The sequence below is a fragment of the Lactuca serriola genome, chromosome 9 (genome assembly GCF_051521515.1).
Source record: "Lactuca serriola cultivar US96UC23 chromosome 9, Lser_US96UC23_V15, whole genome shotgun sequence".
Lineage (NCBI taxonomy): Eukaryota > Viridiplantae > Streptophyta > Magnoliopsida > Asterales > Asteraceae > Lactuca > Lactuca serriola.
In genome coordinates, this window is record NC_136416.1 from 213,492,272 (window position 1) to 213,510,103 (window position 17,832).

At 37.8% G+C, this 17,832-nt stretch overlaps 1 protein-coding gene across 1 annotated transcript; it reads right to left on the reverse strand.

Annotated features, from left to right (window-relative positions):
• Nucleotides 1-14,366: 14,366 nt before the first annotated feature.
• Nucleotides 14,367-17,578, reverse strand: LOC145074202 (pto-interacting protein 1-like). Its single transcript, XM_079020610.1, has 8 exons — nt 17,136-17,578; nt 16,808-16,932; nt 16,575-16,672; nt 15,962-16,494; nt 15,611-15,774; nt 15,458-15,522; nt 15,258-15,387; nt 14,367-14,756 (listed from the first exon to the last, which is right to left on the reverse strand). The coding sequence occupies exons 1-8, from the start codon at nt 17,371-17,373 to the stop codon at nt 14,580-14,582; spliced, it is 1,530 nt and encodes a 509-aa protein (XP_078876736.1). The 5' UTR covers nt 17,374-17,578; the 3' UTR covers nt 14,367-14,579.
• Nucleotides 17,579-17,832: the final 254 nt, after the last annotated feature.

A 17,832-nucleotide genomic window follows, 5' to 3' on the forward strand; every position in this document is an offset into this window, starting at 1 on the left:
AGCTTTGGTGGCGGGAGTGCGGTTCTTAGCCAGTGTTATGTGGACACGAGTGCCTTCCTCATTACTCCACCTTGAAAATTGCTTCCTAAAGCATTCTGCTAGAGTTTCCACTGGTGGCTGTGGCATGGCAAGTCTTTGGGCTCTCTTGCGCTCCTTTAGGGCTTTACGATATCGTCTCTTCCTTTCGGTCTTACTGCTTTGCAAGTCCATGGCTGTTGCCATTTGTTCGTTTCCCGGTTTGGTACTACCATCGGAACTCTCGACCCCATTGTCAGTCTTGTTTGTGTTGCTTGAGTTGATTTGCGTAAGGAAAGTTGTCACATCAGCTTCTACCGCAGCTTGTAATGTAGCAGCGTCGATATGGAGGATAGGGGTTTCGTTGCTCGGCTGATCGTTTCTGGATGACGACATGATTCTGCAACACGAAAGATAAGGATTTTGTGAGCGATTTTGGCTGACCCTAGATGTACTTCGATTGCTCAATCAAAGAGTAACATTATGTTCTCGAAAGGTTGACCTACATCCCTATGATGCAGTCCTAGTACGGATTGGAGGTATGATCGTGAAGGTTTGACCTACATCCCTATGATGCAGTCCCAGTACAGAATGTAAGTGAGTTTGTAGAATGGTCTCAAGACGTTTGTCGTTCAAGCCGAGGTATCGTGGGTTGGTGAATAACAGGATCCAACCACTAAAAGAGACTTGGAAATGTCTCCGGAGCTAAATTACTATAGTCCAATGACTTGACTAAAGTAGGTTTCAGATAGAATCCAATGAAAGTATGATGAGAGTACTTGAATAAAGAATGACACAGAAGTTAGCCGGTTGTCAATATCTTTGATATTTACGACGTAAAGATTCAGGAAAATGACCTTGTAAAGGTCTTACATCATATCCAGAGAAGATAGTTCTTGACAGCATAAAGACCTAACCAAAAGTACTTACAGTACAAGATAATTTCATAGAAAATGTCACATCGGGCATAGACAGAAAAACGATTCCTTTTAATAGGGAAAATAAAGTAAAGCGTCTGCTACTGGTGACGGTCATCCCTCTGGTGAACTCTCAGTTCAGCCAATTGACGTTCCACGTCAAGTAGGTGTCTTTCGTACACCCTCTGGCGTACTCGAAGCTCTATGACTTCGGATCGTGATTCAGCTAGTGCTTGAAGCAGGGTTTCATGGTTTCTCTCAGATCTCTCGCGAGCATCTTCTAGACAAATGGTGTGGAGGGTATGCATTCTCGCATCAGCGTCAACTTCGGTAATCTGATGTAGGGCTGTCCTGCCTTGAATCTCATTTTGGGCCACTCTGCGGACCAAGATTGGCAAGGTTCTATCTGCTGAGCCCCCATTTCTTAGGTCATAAAAGCTTCGGTCACCATTAAATGGCATGGGCTGATCTTATCCTTGGCTCCATGTTTCCAAGCATTCCACCCACTCAGGCGTCGGGCCATGAAAAGTCGGACGAGGGTTAGGAATTGGAAAGGGAGCTGTTGGGGTAGGTTCTCAACCTCTGGTTTGGAGTTAGCATCGTCCGAAAGGTTTTCATCATGGTGATCATTCACGGGGATAAGATGATCATTCTCTGGTTCTTCTTCAAACCATCCAGCAATGACCTCATTCGGAAGGTACCGGTTGCCGTGTGGATGGAGTCCAGCCATGTTATCTACGCGAGAATTGGGGTAAGAAAATAATTGTTAGACGAACTATCTAGATAATTATTTATAAAATCTGCATTATTTACATCGCTATTTATGAAGTGCATACCAGTCATATGTAATCTAAACAGGATAGGCCTTCGAATAAGTGACCTTAACTCCAAATTCACACAGAATAGGGGTAAAGTAAAATTTTCACAAATTCTAAGTCTATAACATCCTAATTACATATAGCCTTTGTGTATCCACTTAGAAACTATCAACTTAGTAATGAAGATCCCGTTTTAGTTCTCAAGTATAACGTACTTATAGTAACAACAAATACTCCTATAGTATTTTAAGTTTAATGTTATGTTCTATTGTTCTCATTGTGGTAGGGTTGGTAAGATTTTAGACATGTTGCAACCACACAATTAAACTTAGGCACATGCTAGTCAACCCTCGGATAATATAGGTGATCAGGCTATATCTTCCCAGTTTTGACCATATGTCTTTAAGCCCACCTGTGTTGCCCAACAATCGTAATTCTTTTGTATTGTCCTAGTGACACTGATTTTAGTATGAATGCAGGCACGTATACTTAATTAAATATTTTATTATTTAAAGTATAAACTCTTGGTCAGAGTATTTTTAATCCCTTATGTATTTATAGTTAGTATATCTTTTATGGGTTGATATACTTAATTCACTATAAACAATGCTCTGATACCAATCTGTCACACCCCAAAACCAAGAATGGCGGAAACGTTCTGGGGCAGAGGACGTCATGTATAGTATCACAACAATGAAAAGTAGTAAACAAGCAACAACATCATCCATTGCATTAATAATATAATTATTATACAAGTGTGTTCTATCAGATTTTGATAAACACTAAAACATAAATCAAAATGAAAAATGCGTCTTGATCGAGCATCATCTTCCTTGAACCTTGCATCGGTACCTGTCTATAGTTGACCTGAGGATACAAGTTATTTTGAAAGAGAGTATCAGCTTTAAAGCTGATGAGTTCATAAGTATTTTAGTGTCTTAATGTGTATGTAAGTATTTGTATGTATATGAACCGTAGTATTGAAAATGTATAAGAACTGTAAGTATAAAAATGTTTGTAAAACAACTGTAAATGTTTGAAAAACCCTAGAAATCCCTTTGATTCCTACTATTATAAAAGAGAGTCTTCTACCAAGACTTAACTGCTCTGAATGTAGTCTTCTACCAAGACCTAACTGTTCTGAATGTACGTTTCTTGTAAAAGTGTGTAATTTTCCCAAGTGTAACTATCATTAACAAAAAATAGTTTTTACCTTTAATGCTTAAGTGAAAAGATCACTAAATATATGTAAAGGGAAAATTAATGTAGTACTGTAGTTTAGTGCTATAAGAACTACTGTTGTACTAACTACCTTAAACCGGATTTATATTAAGGCATCATGTGATTAATTGTACCATACTATCGACTGGTAACAACGAAAAAGGTATGGTCGTAAAAAGAAATGACGTTTGGCACCCGCAGACCTGTAGGTCCGGCTGTAGCTAGCAGCAAGGTGTAGGATAGTCAATCCAGTATAGATCTATACGCAAACTCATGCTCTCCCTTCAAGAGACTATGGCTACAACTCGGGCCATGACATTGAAGTCATGCTCCGATACAGAATCACAATTGTGTCAACGTATTTATGTATATGTAATGTATTGAATTGTTCTACGTGTGCTAGCGGTAATGTGTTTTCTCTCTCTCTCTCTAGCAAGTATAGTAATGTACTGTAGTGTTCTAGCTGTAATGTATGTGCTCTCTATCTAGCAAGTATAGTATTGTACTGAAATGTTCTAGCTGTAATGTATGTGCTCTCTATCTATCAAGTATTGACTCATGAATGAACTGACTCATTGTATGATATTGCGTTCTAGTAATAGTTCTAGTATCTTCCTAAACTACCCATATGATAGTTTACTAGTAATCTAACTGGTATGGATGGACATGGATGTATACCCTTGCTACCCAAGGGCATTGGATGAGCTGGAAGGACCTTTATGACTATATATGTACACATGATATATAACTAATATTTAAACGACCTTCGGACGGGTACCCGGTATCCCACCAGACCACATCTCAAGCGCCAAAATGAAATAGGGTGGATAGCCTTCCTGAGTCTTTCAAATATTTCTTATATAACCATACATATAGAGGCATGCAATTTATAATATAAAAGCATAAAATAAGTTTTGTAAAACCTTTGAACCAAATTATTATCTAAGAAAAGATTGACTGGATGTCAATCTATAAAAAGGTTTGAAGGCATGGGTTTGATAAAACAGTTTAAGTATAAGGAAGCATTTGTTTGAAACACAATTGTAAATGAGTTTGAATAAAAACATACAGAGTAAAATGTACAGTTTAATAAGGAGTTTTAAACATAATAAGTGTTTACGATAAACATTTGAAGGAAATTGTTTGGTAAAACGGCTAATGAGTAGCCAATCATTTGAATGTTGTTTATTAATCACAAGTGATTGATATAATAACTAGCATGATTCTAATTGTACCCCTCATAAAACATTTAAAAACAGTTAAAACATTAATTAAGGGGTATGAACTCACCTGTTGTGGATGACACGGATGAACCGAAGAGGTAGGACTGCTAGGTGTCAAGTGAAGACTTTAGACACACACAATGGTCCTAATTACATATGAATACATATGTATATATACAATTAGTGATTATAACACTAATTAAACATGTATAAACATCCTAATGCGAGGAAAACACTTTTGGTCAAGTGCTAGGAGGCTAATGGGTTGCGACAAAGGAGGGCAAGACCTCTTATGGGAGTTTATGGTAAAAAGACCATATGTGTTGGAGTTTATGGCCCAGGGGAGTAAACTCTTGTCCGTAAACTCTCAATAGGGTCCCTAAATTAAGCTTAGAATTATTACAACTTAAGTGGTGAAGTGCTTCTAGGCTTAAACAAGTGTTTGGGCTTCTTTTTAACTCCATATTGGAGTTCACGGCCTTGGGACCACTACCCCATGAGTTTACGGCCGTAAACTCATGGTAAGGAGTACTATTTGATGTTTTGAGGTTCCTAACACTTCAAAGATATGATCTAAGTTAGGTTCTAGGCATAAGGAAGGAGTTAGGGTGTCATTTGTCCCATTTATAGGGGTTTACGGCCCAAGAACTTGTCTTGGCCGTAAACTCCTTTATCCTTGTGATTCCTTATGTTTTCTAGACTATAAACACTTTAGGGTACATGTCTAAATTAGTCTCTTGGCTTAAGGAAGGTTTTTAAGGCATTTTGGCACCTAAACATGGAGTTCACGGCCCAAGAACTTCCTTGGCCGTGAACTCACTTCCACCCTTTGTTTCTAATTGATTTGGTGGTCTAAACATGTATTGGTGGCTTCTAGTTTGAGTTCCAAGGCTTTGAGGGACATTGGGCACTCTTTTGGCCCTTAAAAAGGAGTTTACTCCCCAAGGTGTTCTTGGGCGGTAAACTCACAGATCTTAGTGTTTTGACATGATTTTGATGCTTCTAAACACAATCTAAGCTTTATAATACCACTAGTTAGAAGTACTCACGATTTCGGATAAAAACCTGAAGATCCGAGAGAGAGAATTCGGCTTTTCTCTAGTTGGAAATGTAACTAATGAATAAATATGGTTCAGATTTATATATATAGTCCTAAGATTTTTGGCAGAAAATATTTTATTCCCGGAATGAACTCTAATATCATAGAGTATTGGAATAACAGTGTTGCACAAAACCCTAGTGCATCCACTCTCCTGATATCTCCTTATGTGCTAATCCTGAAATACTCAAACTTATATCTAAAGTTTGGAATTTTTCTGAAACTGTTCTAACTTCTATTGGCTTGATATGGTTTGTTCAGAATGGAAATTTCGGGTTGTCACATGATGCTTATTGGAGGATCGAGGTCTGAGTTGAGCCATCGGTTGATGGATGAGATGACACCTTCTGTGGCAAGAGTTGCGTTGTTCCCGTTTCGGGGAGAAACGAAGGAGATATTGAGTTTCCGGTTTCAGAGTAGGAGGTAAACCCCGTGGGGTAGCATAGAGTTGTAATCTTTTCACCACAGCATTTGGGCAGTATGTTTGCTATGAGGTATTCCTTATACCATGAGAGAGCTATTAGTGAAGACTGAGATGAGGACAAAGAGATGCCTTAGTCGAGTCAGTCATGCTTTTAGCAGCGATTTCAAGTGATCAGGAGGAGTATACATGGGCGGTGGCCGTCATTGTCTACGTTGTGTATCGACAGTGAGAGTGAGGTCTCCTGTTTTCATGATGATTTCTGCGATGGGAGGCTATTCGAGGAATCAGAGATGAGGTGCTTGATAGTGCATTATTTCTAGATGGAGAATCAAGACTAATTCGGAATAGTTGGGGTATCTGGCGTTGTTTCAATCTAAGGCTTCGAGATGATTAGAGGCAGTCACGTTGAGAGGATTCTGAGATTTTTGTATAAGTTACGGGATATTTGGAGTTTCTTAGTTTCCATCGGGAATATCATCGATGTGCTTACGTGGTACGTTCCAAGAGTCAAGTGTGATGCACCTGGTGAAACAGTTTATGGAGTAGATTGTTTGTATGCCAATTGGTGATGGTTCGAACCCTGAGTGGGAGAGAACTGGGTATTCTATTAAGAGGATCAGCAATCCATTCATGTACGGTTAGACGACTGGTTATAGAGATATGCGGTGCGGACACATGAGACCTGGGTTATTGGTGGATGAGGCGAGGTGCAAGGTGAGATGATGTATGTGTATGTGCTTAAGAAAGGATGGGTGAATCCACGGCAGGTGGCCGTTGGTCAGAGAATTTATTGTGGCCAGGGATTTTTCGGGTTTGCAAATGTTGAGTTCGAGGCGGTTAGGTCGCTGAGTTCAGGGTGCAAATGCTGAGATTTGTGGGTATCGGTATAGATTGTGATCTATACTCCAGAAGGGACAGCAGTGATTTGTCAACCAATTTCAGAGTCGGTATGAGTAGTTTCTTATGGGTAGTGATCAGTACAGGATGGAGCTTCGGATTTTTTGTCAACATGTTTTCAGTCATTGACGATTCCCCGTGCTTCAAGCTTTGAGTTAGAGTATTTCAAGGTTCCGAGTTGTGCGAATGGAAGATCAGTGTATGTGATAAGACATCATGAGATTTTGTGATGGTTTACCGAGGTATCTGAGTAAGACGCCCTAAATTTTTTTGATTATTTTGAGATTTGAGTTGTAAGTGGAATGTCGAGTGACTATTATTCCAGTGGGAACTCATCAGTTAATTGTCCCCAGAGCGAGACTGTCTGAGGGTGTATCTGTGTTGAGATAAGTTCCTGGCTTACGAGAATTTACATTAGGAGTGGTGGTGCACAAGCTGAGTGGGTGTGTGCACCTATCTATGTTGGGTTGTGGAGCATGAGTTAGTAAACTCGGTGTTGTGATGATTTGATGATGAGATTATGAGGTGATAAGAGAGCGAATGGATCCAAGTGGAGGTAATCACTTAGGATTATGTGGGAAAGACCATGGAGTTAGCCCATGGCGAGTTAGTGAGTTAGAGAGTGTTGTAAGACTACGGGGAGCCGTAGCATCCATGAGTCAGTGAGAGAAAGGGTATCGTGTAACTGCAGAGAGCCGCAGCGTATGTGAGTCAGAGAAGAGTATCGTGATACTACGGGAAGCCGTAGTATTCACTGGTTAAAGAGAGAGTATTGTGGTACTGCGGGGAGCGGTAGCATTCTCGAGTCAGTGAGAGAGTGTCGCAAGACTACAGGGGAGATCGTAGCACTCAGTAGTCAATAAGGGTGAATATTGTCCCGCCGGGAGCTGTAGTAATTCGCTAGTCTGAGTATGACGCAGAGGAGTTCTTAGGCTTGGGCAGCCTTACCAATTGAATCTTCAGGCACTCGATTGCCGAACCAGGGAGAGACCGGGGTCTCCATGACGGTTGATAATTGTTATATTCCGGGTTAAGAAGGAATTATCGTAATCGGAAGGAATTGAAGAGTTGGTGTGTGCATAAATCCGCGAATATTGGGTCATGAGTTAAGTACCAGATTGGAATTGAGTGGTTCCAATTCTGCTGTTGAATCAGACTCTCGAGCTTGAGTCTAGAATTCGTTCGTGTGTTGAGTAGGCGAGATGAGGTTTCAGATTCGTAGATGGGTTCATTCTTTTTTAGGGGTACTGTTCTCCATCAGATGTCTTAAACCAGAGTGATTCAGTTTCGCCGATTTGGGAAGAACCGCGAGACGCATGGAATCAATGGTTGGTAGACGACAGAGGTCGGAGGTGAGACGATTTCAGATGAGTTATAGTATTCGATTGGGGTAAAGAGAATTTCGTGACTCGTGTGCCACGATGAGCTGATATAGTTATTGTGAGAAGGAAGTCGGTAAAACGTTCTCGATGTGCAACGAGTAACCTTTGGAGGATCATCTTTTGGGTCGGGAGTTGACCTGATGCTCAGTGTTGAAGGGGTAATTGAGAGGAAGTTGGGGTTCATGTCTATAGATATCAGAGGATACTTCCAAGCGAGCATAATATTTTCTTGTGTTTGAGTTTGGGGTTCTTTCTTTCCGATGAGTTCTGACAGTTGTTCAGGCGGTGGGTCCTTAGTGGAATATGACCCTTCCATTCCTTTTGGGTTATGATCAGGATCAATTAGAGAATCAGAATTGGTAGAGTGTTCTTAGAGTTGTTTTTTTTGATGAGCGATTAACATGATGATATTTTGCGAGGGTGGTCTGACAGGGAAACAGATCACTAGAGTTTTCAGGTTCTAGAGAGACAGATCCAGTACCTCAGCGGCAAAAGGGTCTGTCCATTTTCGGGATTGGGAGTTATTATTGAGTTTGATCGATGTGTTGTTGAGGAGCGATTTCGAGGGCAAAATCTAATTCAAGTGGGGGAGAATTGTAACATTCTGATTGATCATTTATGAATTCTAAGCTTTATTCATGGAACTTTGAGACTTTGATGAGTTTCTAGAAGCGTATGGCTTCTCATCACCTTTCCGGGGATATAAAGTTCGTTGGAAACGGACTGGTAACGAAGAAGCTACGACAGTTTGAAGTTTTGGCAAGTTTAGCACTTATTTTGAGATATGTGGCAGTTGAGTACGCGAGGCGTAATTATATGTACGCTCGGCGTACTCATATGCATGGAAGACACGCGAAGGCCACCTAGTACGCTGGGCGTACTAGGTCCTGGAACAAAACCCTAATGTTTTGGAATATCCCTATTTAAGGAACAATATGCTTTCATATTCAGCCACCATTTCCAGCATCTTACTTCCCTCAAAACCCTAAATCTCATTTCTTAGCTTGTGTGAGCATTAGAGGCTTATGAAGTGATCTTGTGGGATTATTTTGAGAAGAAGGAACTTTGAAGGAAGAAGAGTTGTCATTCAAGCTCTTGGATCTAAGTTTCCTTGAGGATGGAGCATCATTTAGAGGTATCAAGCTCAAAACTTTGCTCTTATTTTGCATAGTTCATTTAATGGTCCATTTTAGGGTTTATGTCCCCACAGCTTGAAGCTTATTGAGTTGGTCAACCCAAGAGCCTTATACTTGTCCTCCTTGATATCTTTAGACGGTAGAAGTTCATAAAAATGGAGTCTTGTTCATCAAGATCTCCCCATCTATAAGATATGTGGATTTTATGGTGGAAAAAGTGAGATTGTATAAGATCTAGACTTGTTCATCCTTGATAGAGCTTAAAGTCACCAACTTTATGTTATAAGAGACTTCATTTGATCGAGATCTGAGATGGTAGCCTTTGTCTTAATGAGTTAAGATCACTTGAGTGGGATAAGCAAGTCTGGGACGTACGCCGAGCGTACTCCCAACTACATGCAGCGTAGCACCGAGTCACCCCCGTTGCATGCATGGCTAAGCGTACGCCCAACGTAAAGAGACGTACGCCGAACATATGTGGCGAGTGTTGACCTTCCATTGACTTTTTAGGGTTTCAAGCAAATGTGGATTTCGAGGGGCAAAATGGTCTTTTCACCCTCCTAGGATTTAGTAAAGGATTTTTGGGCTTGGGGGTTAGGTCCATTTAAGTTTGGGCCCAATTGGGAAGATTGGGCCATTAGTGGGCCCTTGTGTTGGGCTTGCCTTTTTTACTTGAGTTTAAGGGTTGGGCCTTGGGTGGGCACACTTAGTATTGAGCCTTGATAGGCCCAATGGGTTTGGGTTATTTGGGGACCGAGTTGGTGGGCTATCTTTAGACCTGATGAGTGAAGGTATGGTCTTGGATCCTAATTGGGTTAACTGTGGGTTTGGCACAGTGTTAGAGGCCGGTGTGCAACGACAACATTTGTAGGAGCCATTCTTCATCCGATGTGAGTCTTCTCACTATACTTACCGTGAGTGGTATCCTTGTGTGACTGAGATGTATTACGTGTTTATTTGTGTGTTGTGTTATCCTGCATTATGTCTCTGTGATTTATGCCGAGTATTGTTATTGTGAGCTTATTGAGTTGGGACCGGAGGGTCCACCTGAGTTCTGGGACCAGAGGGTCCCACTGAGACACATTGACCGGAGGGTCTTATCTGAGTATAGCCATGAGAGGCTACTGAGATGTCTGTGGTATTTTAGGGAACTCACTAAGCTTCGTTCTTACCGCGTTATGTGTTATGTGTTTCAGGTTTTTCTCAGGATCGCGGGAAGGCACCGTCTCGATTGTACACACTAGAGAAATAGTTATGTTTGAGGATCCTATATTATTAATTAAACAATATAGAGATGCGTTTTGTAAATGAGAATAATATGATTTAAAAAAAAATGTTTTGAAATTTACAGTGTTACACTAAGAATGCCTTGGAAACCCTCCAAGGTCTTACATCTAGGTGCCTCGGGAACCCTCCAAGGTCTTTCATGCAAGTGTCACAAATAACTAGCATATCACATATTCCATAACCAATTAGCACATCACATAACAACTAATGGGCCGGCCTTGGTGCCTTAGACCCATTGTTATGGTGAGGAGACTCACCTCTGTCTGAAGAATCCGAAGGCTGCTCTCCTAACAGTCCGTAAACACATGTGCTGAACAATAATAACATTACTCAAAGTTGGGATCAAACACCATCTTTGTAGAGAATTCAAATCCCCAAGTCCTTTCACAATGGACCAAAAAGTCTTCCTTAGTTATTGGGCCCAAAGTCCATATCCATAATCATTAATGGGCCTCATGGGCCAATAAAGCCCAACCATAACATCCATGGCCCAAAACAGATAAATTCGCCCACTAACTCCAAAACGTGAATAGGCCCAATGACTAATTGAGGCCCAAAAGCACAAAGGCCCAAAACAAGTCCAAGTCCAACTGTTGTACACCTGGCATACCACCCTGGTACGCGCAATGTACTGAGTCCCTAAGCAGTACACGCGGCGCACACTAACTTACGCCCAACATACAAACAAATTAAGCACTTCCTTCCATTAAGTGCTTAATACTCGATGTCTAATCGTCCAAAACCAGATCTGAGCTCATTAAGATGTCCTAGGGCATAAAGTTGGCAACTTTATGCCCTTGCATGCTCTATGGGACTTAAAAACTTCATTCTTCACGTTAGGACTTCATTTAAGGCTCCAAACTCTTGCATGGAGTCTAGATACTCTCCAAGATAGCACCTTTATGCATCCAGCATGCTCACAAGGCTCAGATCTAACCATTTCAGCCTCTATAGTTGCTCAACTCTCGAGAGAAGGTCCAAAACCAACAAAAGGGACCATAAAGAAATCCCTAACTATATCTAAAGAATAAGAAGGCAATATCAAAGCTTTATAACTCCAGAAGCTCCTCAAGGTGAACTAGATACAAATTCTTGAAGCCCAAAACCACTCCAAGCTTGCTTGACAACTCCTTCTTCTTGAACGGACACTAAAATGGCCACAAATGCACACCTTAAGCTCAAAACACACTCTCTAATGGTATTAGGGTTTTCAGAGACATTTGAAGGTGAAAGAGGCTGATTAAGGTGAGGCTCAAATGAGATAATGATGCTTATATAGGCCTCAAGTCCGGAAATTAGGGTTTGGACATCCGTCACCTACGCCCAGCGTATGTGTTGTCCCTCCACGATCATTCTTGCAAAGTACGCTACGCGTACCCATGAGTACGCCCATCATACTTAGGGAACATATTACGAAACATTTAAAATTTTCAAGGGCTTCAAAGGTAATACCTGATTTGGAGTGTTACATTAATACTTGAAATCTAGAGCAACAAAGCTCATATCTAAATCGATTAATGATTTGTTTGGATAAACTTTCCAACTTTATCCATCTCCTTAGCCGAAACAACCAAGATCTAGAACTCTAAATTTTAAATGAACAATAAATGACCAAGGGATTATGAATGGCTTGGAAAAGGGATGAGAACACAACTTTCTAGTATGAAATGGTCCATAAGTGAGACTGAAACAACATCATCCATTGGAGTTTTCCAACCTCCAAGCAATCACAAGTTATGGGACTAAAAGACAACCAAAATATCATTTAAGCCTATATCTAAGCATAGAAATCAATAAACTAAGGATGTTTGATACTTACAATGGTCCAAAAAAGAGGAGAAAGAAGCACAGCTTCTAGATCTGTACTCTATTTTCTTCCTTAATCTTCCTTTCCCACAAAACTTCACCAAGAATGCTCCAAACACAAACACACTCACACACACAAGCACCAAGAAAACTCAAGGGGCCTTGGGTTTTGTCATTGGTGGCAGGGGTTGGAGACCGCATGAAACCTTAAAAGTTAGCACCCTTAAATAAGGCTCAAGGCCCGACATCTAAGGTTTTAAACCTAGTCGCCACCGCGTCATGGTCCGTACCCCCTCACAACTTAAGCGACGTGGCCCTATCGAAACACACTACTGTTCGCCCTATTATGCCCTGAAAACCCCACATCTCAAACTTGATTAAATAAGTAAATGCTAAAAGACTTATACCTTGAGCACATATGTTACATCAAAACCACATACTTATATTTTTAAAACAAAATAGTAGTATGCTTATAATAACATATTTATTTTTTAATAACGCATCATATTTTTCATAAAAATAAATACATTTGTATAAGAAAAATAAATATAAATTTTGAAAATTACATCACGTAGAAACTAAAAAGTAGTAAAATAGTTTTTTTATACTTCAAATATTTAAAAAAAAAATAGAAAACAAAATTATTTAATGATAGTGTTGTATTCTAAATAGTTTAGATAAAATTTAGATTACAAAAGTTATTTATATATTAAATAAAATATATTTACATGATAATTAAAATTAGTATATTTCAAGTGTTGGACCGGAGACTCTCTTCAGATTGAGCCTAAATTTATGTTTCAAATTTTAGTTATATAAGTATTATATTTTTTATATTTAGTTTTGTTTACCTCTTTATTTGGTTTATGATAATTAATACAAAATTAAATAAATTTCTTCATGAATTAAATACAAAAGATAAAAAACTAAAATATAGAAAGTTAATATTTATATAATTAAATGTCACAAATTATCCAAAGACGATGTTTCATAAATGGTCATTTAGGGAAGTTTTACAAATGATTTTTAGGGGAACTTTCAAAAATGATCATTAGGTAAAGTTTCATAAAATATCAAAAAAAAAAATCATTATCTAAAATTCTTTCAATTTAATAGGTACTTCAAAGGAATATCCAAAATAATATGTGGACTCATTGAAATTTGATGGAAAAAAAAGTTATTTAAGTTGTTTATTCCAATGTTGGGAGTTTCTTTTTCAATTTAACACTTTTAGTTAAACAACATGATCCATATGATTTATCAGTTAAATCTATAATCTTAGATTGATTAGTTTAACTTTCTCCAACTCAAGTTATTAAATAAACATGATTGGGTAGTTCATTTTTCTTGGACTCTAACTTATTAAATAAACATGTTAGATCTATGTGATTTTTCATTCCAATATGATCTATCAAATAAATCTGCTAAAATTTCATAACTTACATAAGATACAATATATATATATATATATATATATATATATATATATATATATATATATATATATATATATATATATTCAAATGTTTTTCACATTTATTGTGTGCTAGAATGCACCAATAGGAATTTAGTATTAATTATATGTATATTAAATGTTATCCATACGTATAACTCATTTTTATGAAAACTAATTAAATTCGTCATTAATGTCAACAATAATATTCTTTCAGAATAAATTCATATCTAGAAGAATGAGAGTGTATTGCAGCAGAATGAGAGTGTATTCTAGTAGAATACACTTTCGTTCATCATATTTCATACAACTTTATTGTATTTTAAGTGATTGAGTCTTGAAACAAGTACGAACTCATAAATTAAAACCTAGATGCAAATTCATTTTGAGAGAATGTTATTGCTGGCATTAACGACGGATTTAATTAGTTTCCATAAAAAAAGAATTATAATTATGTATATCATTTAATATATATATATATATATATATATATATATATATATATATATATATATATATATATATATATAATTATGGAAATCATTTAATATCTATAATTATTTAATTTACTAAATTTCTATTGGTGCATTCTAGCACACAATAAATGTAAAAAACAAAATAACCTAGCCCTATATATATATATATATATATATATATATATGTATATATATATATATATACACTCAAATTAAACAAGTTAAAATTATTAAAATATTTCTGATACATACATGGAAATCACCACTAGGGTCTTTTTTGTTACATACTTGAAAATCATTTATTTTTGTAATATTATTCCCTTTCAAAAACCGAACTTTGGGCCATATACAACTTTTATTGTATAAGATACATAGTCATACTATCTTTTATTATGCCATGATTGTTCTCAATGTAGTACTTCCACCTATTGATTACCTCGTACGATGGCCAACACCTTACTAATGGTAAGATTGTGGCTTGAGTCGTTGTTCAAACATGCCAATGCGGCTCGAGCCATATGAACCACTCGAGGATCACTTGTAACTGTTAACCTTGGATCCAAAATAGGGCTTAGTATATTCTTCTCCAAAAACGGTAGTGCCTGAAAGATGAAAGTTTTATTCTTTTGTCTTTATGTTGTTCTTTTATCATAAAAAAAATAATAATAAATAAAATAAAATAAAACTCGTATAGATTACTAAATTAAAAGGTTGTTTTTTTTTCTATGTATTCATATATATATAATTTACAAACTTAAAGGGTTGTTTCTTTTTTTCTATTTATGTCATGATTGTGAAAAATGACTTAGTGCCTTAATAAAATGTTGGACACATAATGTCTGTTTTTTTTTCTTAACGAGACTAAATAATCATTTTACAATTACATTACTAAATAACAAATTTCATAATACTTATCAATTTTAACAATATCCATCGATGTTAAACATGTGCGTTTGGAGGAAAAAATAAAGGAAAATAGGCAAACGGTTGGTTTCTTAAACCCGAAGTCATTAGGTCCAAATTAAGTAAATAATTAACAACCCAATCAAGTTCTTAACCTATTAAGTCAAAAAGAAACAACACTATAGACAGCATTTCCTTACCCAGTCAACAAGGGATTGACCATCCTTTTCAAACAATCGCCTACTAAGTCCCGATATAAGCTCCAACAAGAAAACTCCATAATCTTGTATATCCGCTCTAAGTTGCTCATTCATATCTATATTCTTGCATCTTAATTCACCAAAAACACACATTATTTACCCTTCGAACCAATAAATTACACAAGATTTATATCACTAACATGGATTCATCTTGCGGATCATTATCAATCTTCATCTGCTTTGTTGTTGTCTCGTAAATGCAAAGCTTCAATATCACCATTAAAGGCTTCAAAATTCATGACTCAAAAGTCCATTTTCATTTAAAGAAACACACACAAATAAGATTTTGTTACCATAGCAGAAGAATCACCACCAAGTGCAACATTACAAGAACAAAGGGATAAGTTTACAATTGATCCATCTGCAAACTCCTCATGAAGATATTGGATGCCTGCACCGATTTCTAGGGCAATACCCCACCGTGTGTTCCATGAAAGCTTTGTTGCTGCCTTGTCACCTAAAGTTTTTTTATACCATGAGGATGAGAAGGGTATTTATGTCTTTTGCACAAACAACAGATAAAGAGCGAGTCTCCGTGGATTTTTGTCCCATTGGGATTAGTCTCCAATTTAAACAACTAACATTAGTCCCAACATAGTACAACGTGTTCTGCCATATCACATAATTCACAAAAGGAGACTTACACAACAAACAAGCTTCAAGTGAACCTTCCGGACAATCACACAACAAGAAGATGGAACCACCAATCCAACAATAACCAACAAGATTCAAAATATTCCTATGGCGAACTCGCGACACAATTTTAAGTAAAGAAGCCGAATGATCATCTGCACGAAAACACATAACAATAACCTGATTCTCTCCATAAACCCCAGTGTATATGATCCTATTTTGATCTTTAAGCGTGACATTTTGAAAATCATTTGTTATTTCTTCAATTTCACCCAAAGAAAAAGCTCTTGGGAACCCTGTTCTCCATGACAACGGGTATGAAGAAGGCGTTAATGGAGTTTGTTTTGGTGAGTTTGGTAATTCTTCCACAAAGTCATCATCCGTGAAAGCTTGATCATCGATTTTTCTGCAAACTGTTTGCCATTCTTCGCATTCTGGGCCTGTGGTTTTTGATGGGATTAAGGTTGCTACACCTTTTTCCTTCAATAAAGCTACATGACAGTCTACGTTTTTGTGTATATATTCTTTATCTTTCTTCAAGTATCTAAAATTCAAAAGGGAATCCATAAAGACAAGATCTTGAAATTTTCAAAAGAAAATCAAGAAACCAAAAAAATGAAGTACCCATCTAGAACAATCCAGCGGGGATCGAGCTTTTCTGCTTCTTCGACTGCCAATTTCTTGGATTCGTATCCTGCAGCTAGCCTTATATCTAACTTCACCTGCAGGGAGGATCATTCAGACGAGGAGGGCTTTTATGTCTTTTTACACAGACGGGAGATCAGAGAATCAAATTCCATCTTTTTGAGAAAGCAAACGAGACCTTTAAGTACTGAGAAAGCAAAGAAAACACAAACCTCCCTCTGCTTACAATGGTGGTAGTAGGGCTGGAGAAATTTTTGGTATTCCCTCTTCTTTCTCCCAATCGCTTGTTGGAGTTCCGATGGAGTCATTTCATTGTGTGAAAACTCGAGTTTTATCCCTGATTTGTAGCCCAAGATTCAAATGAAAATCAACATTTTTTGTACAAAAAAGAAAGAGTACTGGCTACATTGATCTATAAAATTACAAACTTTGACTTAATAACAGTAAAAACAAAAAGCATCGATCAGAAGGAGTTCATAATTTGAATCAATCTTTCAAGGCGAATTCCGACCAGTTATACAAGAGACATGAGAAGCTTACAGATGCCGGAGGTGCCAACTCCGAGGTGAAAAGGTAAACAAGAAGGAGCGGGTTTCTTGCCAATTTCCGGCAACACTCCAAGAACGACGACGGTGTCATTTGGGCCAACAATGTACTTAATCGCCCAATCTAGAGCATCGAGACTTCCTTTCCCCCTGTTTCCGTCCAACACCACTATTACATTTTCTCCGGCGGCTGATGATTGCAGAGAGATTGAATCTACCGATGATGAATCCATCGGTAATTATTCGATTGTCAGGTGATATCAAGGGATATACTTTGACATTAATAGCGAACATTACAGATTCCGCTGTCCGGGAGATGGGGTTATCTTCCTGGGTATTAGTGGCTTAGGTAGAACCGTCATGAACGAAGGTAGCAAGGTTTTTTCTTGTTGATTTGCACAAAAGGTGAACATTGGGGTTTTCAGGGCTTTTGTTTTCATTGCATGAGAAAATGAAGTTTTACAATTTCATTTTAGTTCTTTTTATTTTACTTTTTAAACTCTTAAATTTGGAATGCTTAATATTTTTTTGAACAAATTACACTAATGGTTCTTAAGGTTTTGTCTTTTTCCTTAAAATAGTCCTTACTGAACTTTTTTCCTGCAGATGGTACCTACGGAGCAAACCTTGCACACAAAAAGCCCCTGTGACTAACTTTGCTAACAAATTCTGTTAAGTTTTATGAAATGACA

Bases quoted from the DNA above. Each gene is read 5' to 3' on its own strand.
- LOC145074202 (XM_079020610.1), bottom strand. From the start codon at position 17,373: ATGGATTCATCATCGGTAGATTCAATCTCTCTGCAATCATCAGCCGCC. The intron at 15,388-15,457 runs GTTAGTGATATA...TGGTGAATTAAG, and splicing joins GATCCGCAAGATGAATCCAT to ATGCAAGAATATAGATATGA. The intron at 14,757-15,257 runs GTAAGGAAATGC...TTCATCTTTCAG, and splicing joins GTCAATCCCTTGTTGACTGG to GCACTACCGTTTTTGGAGAA.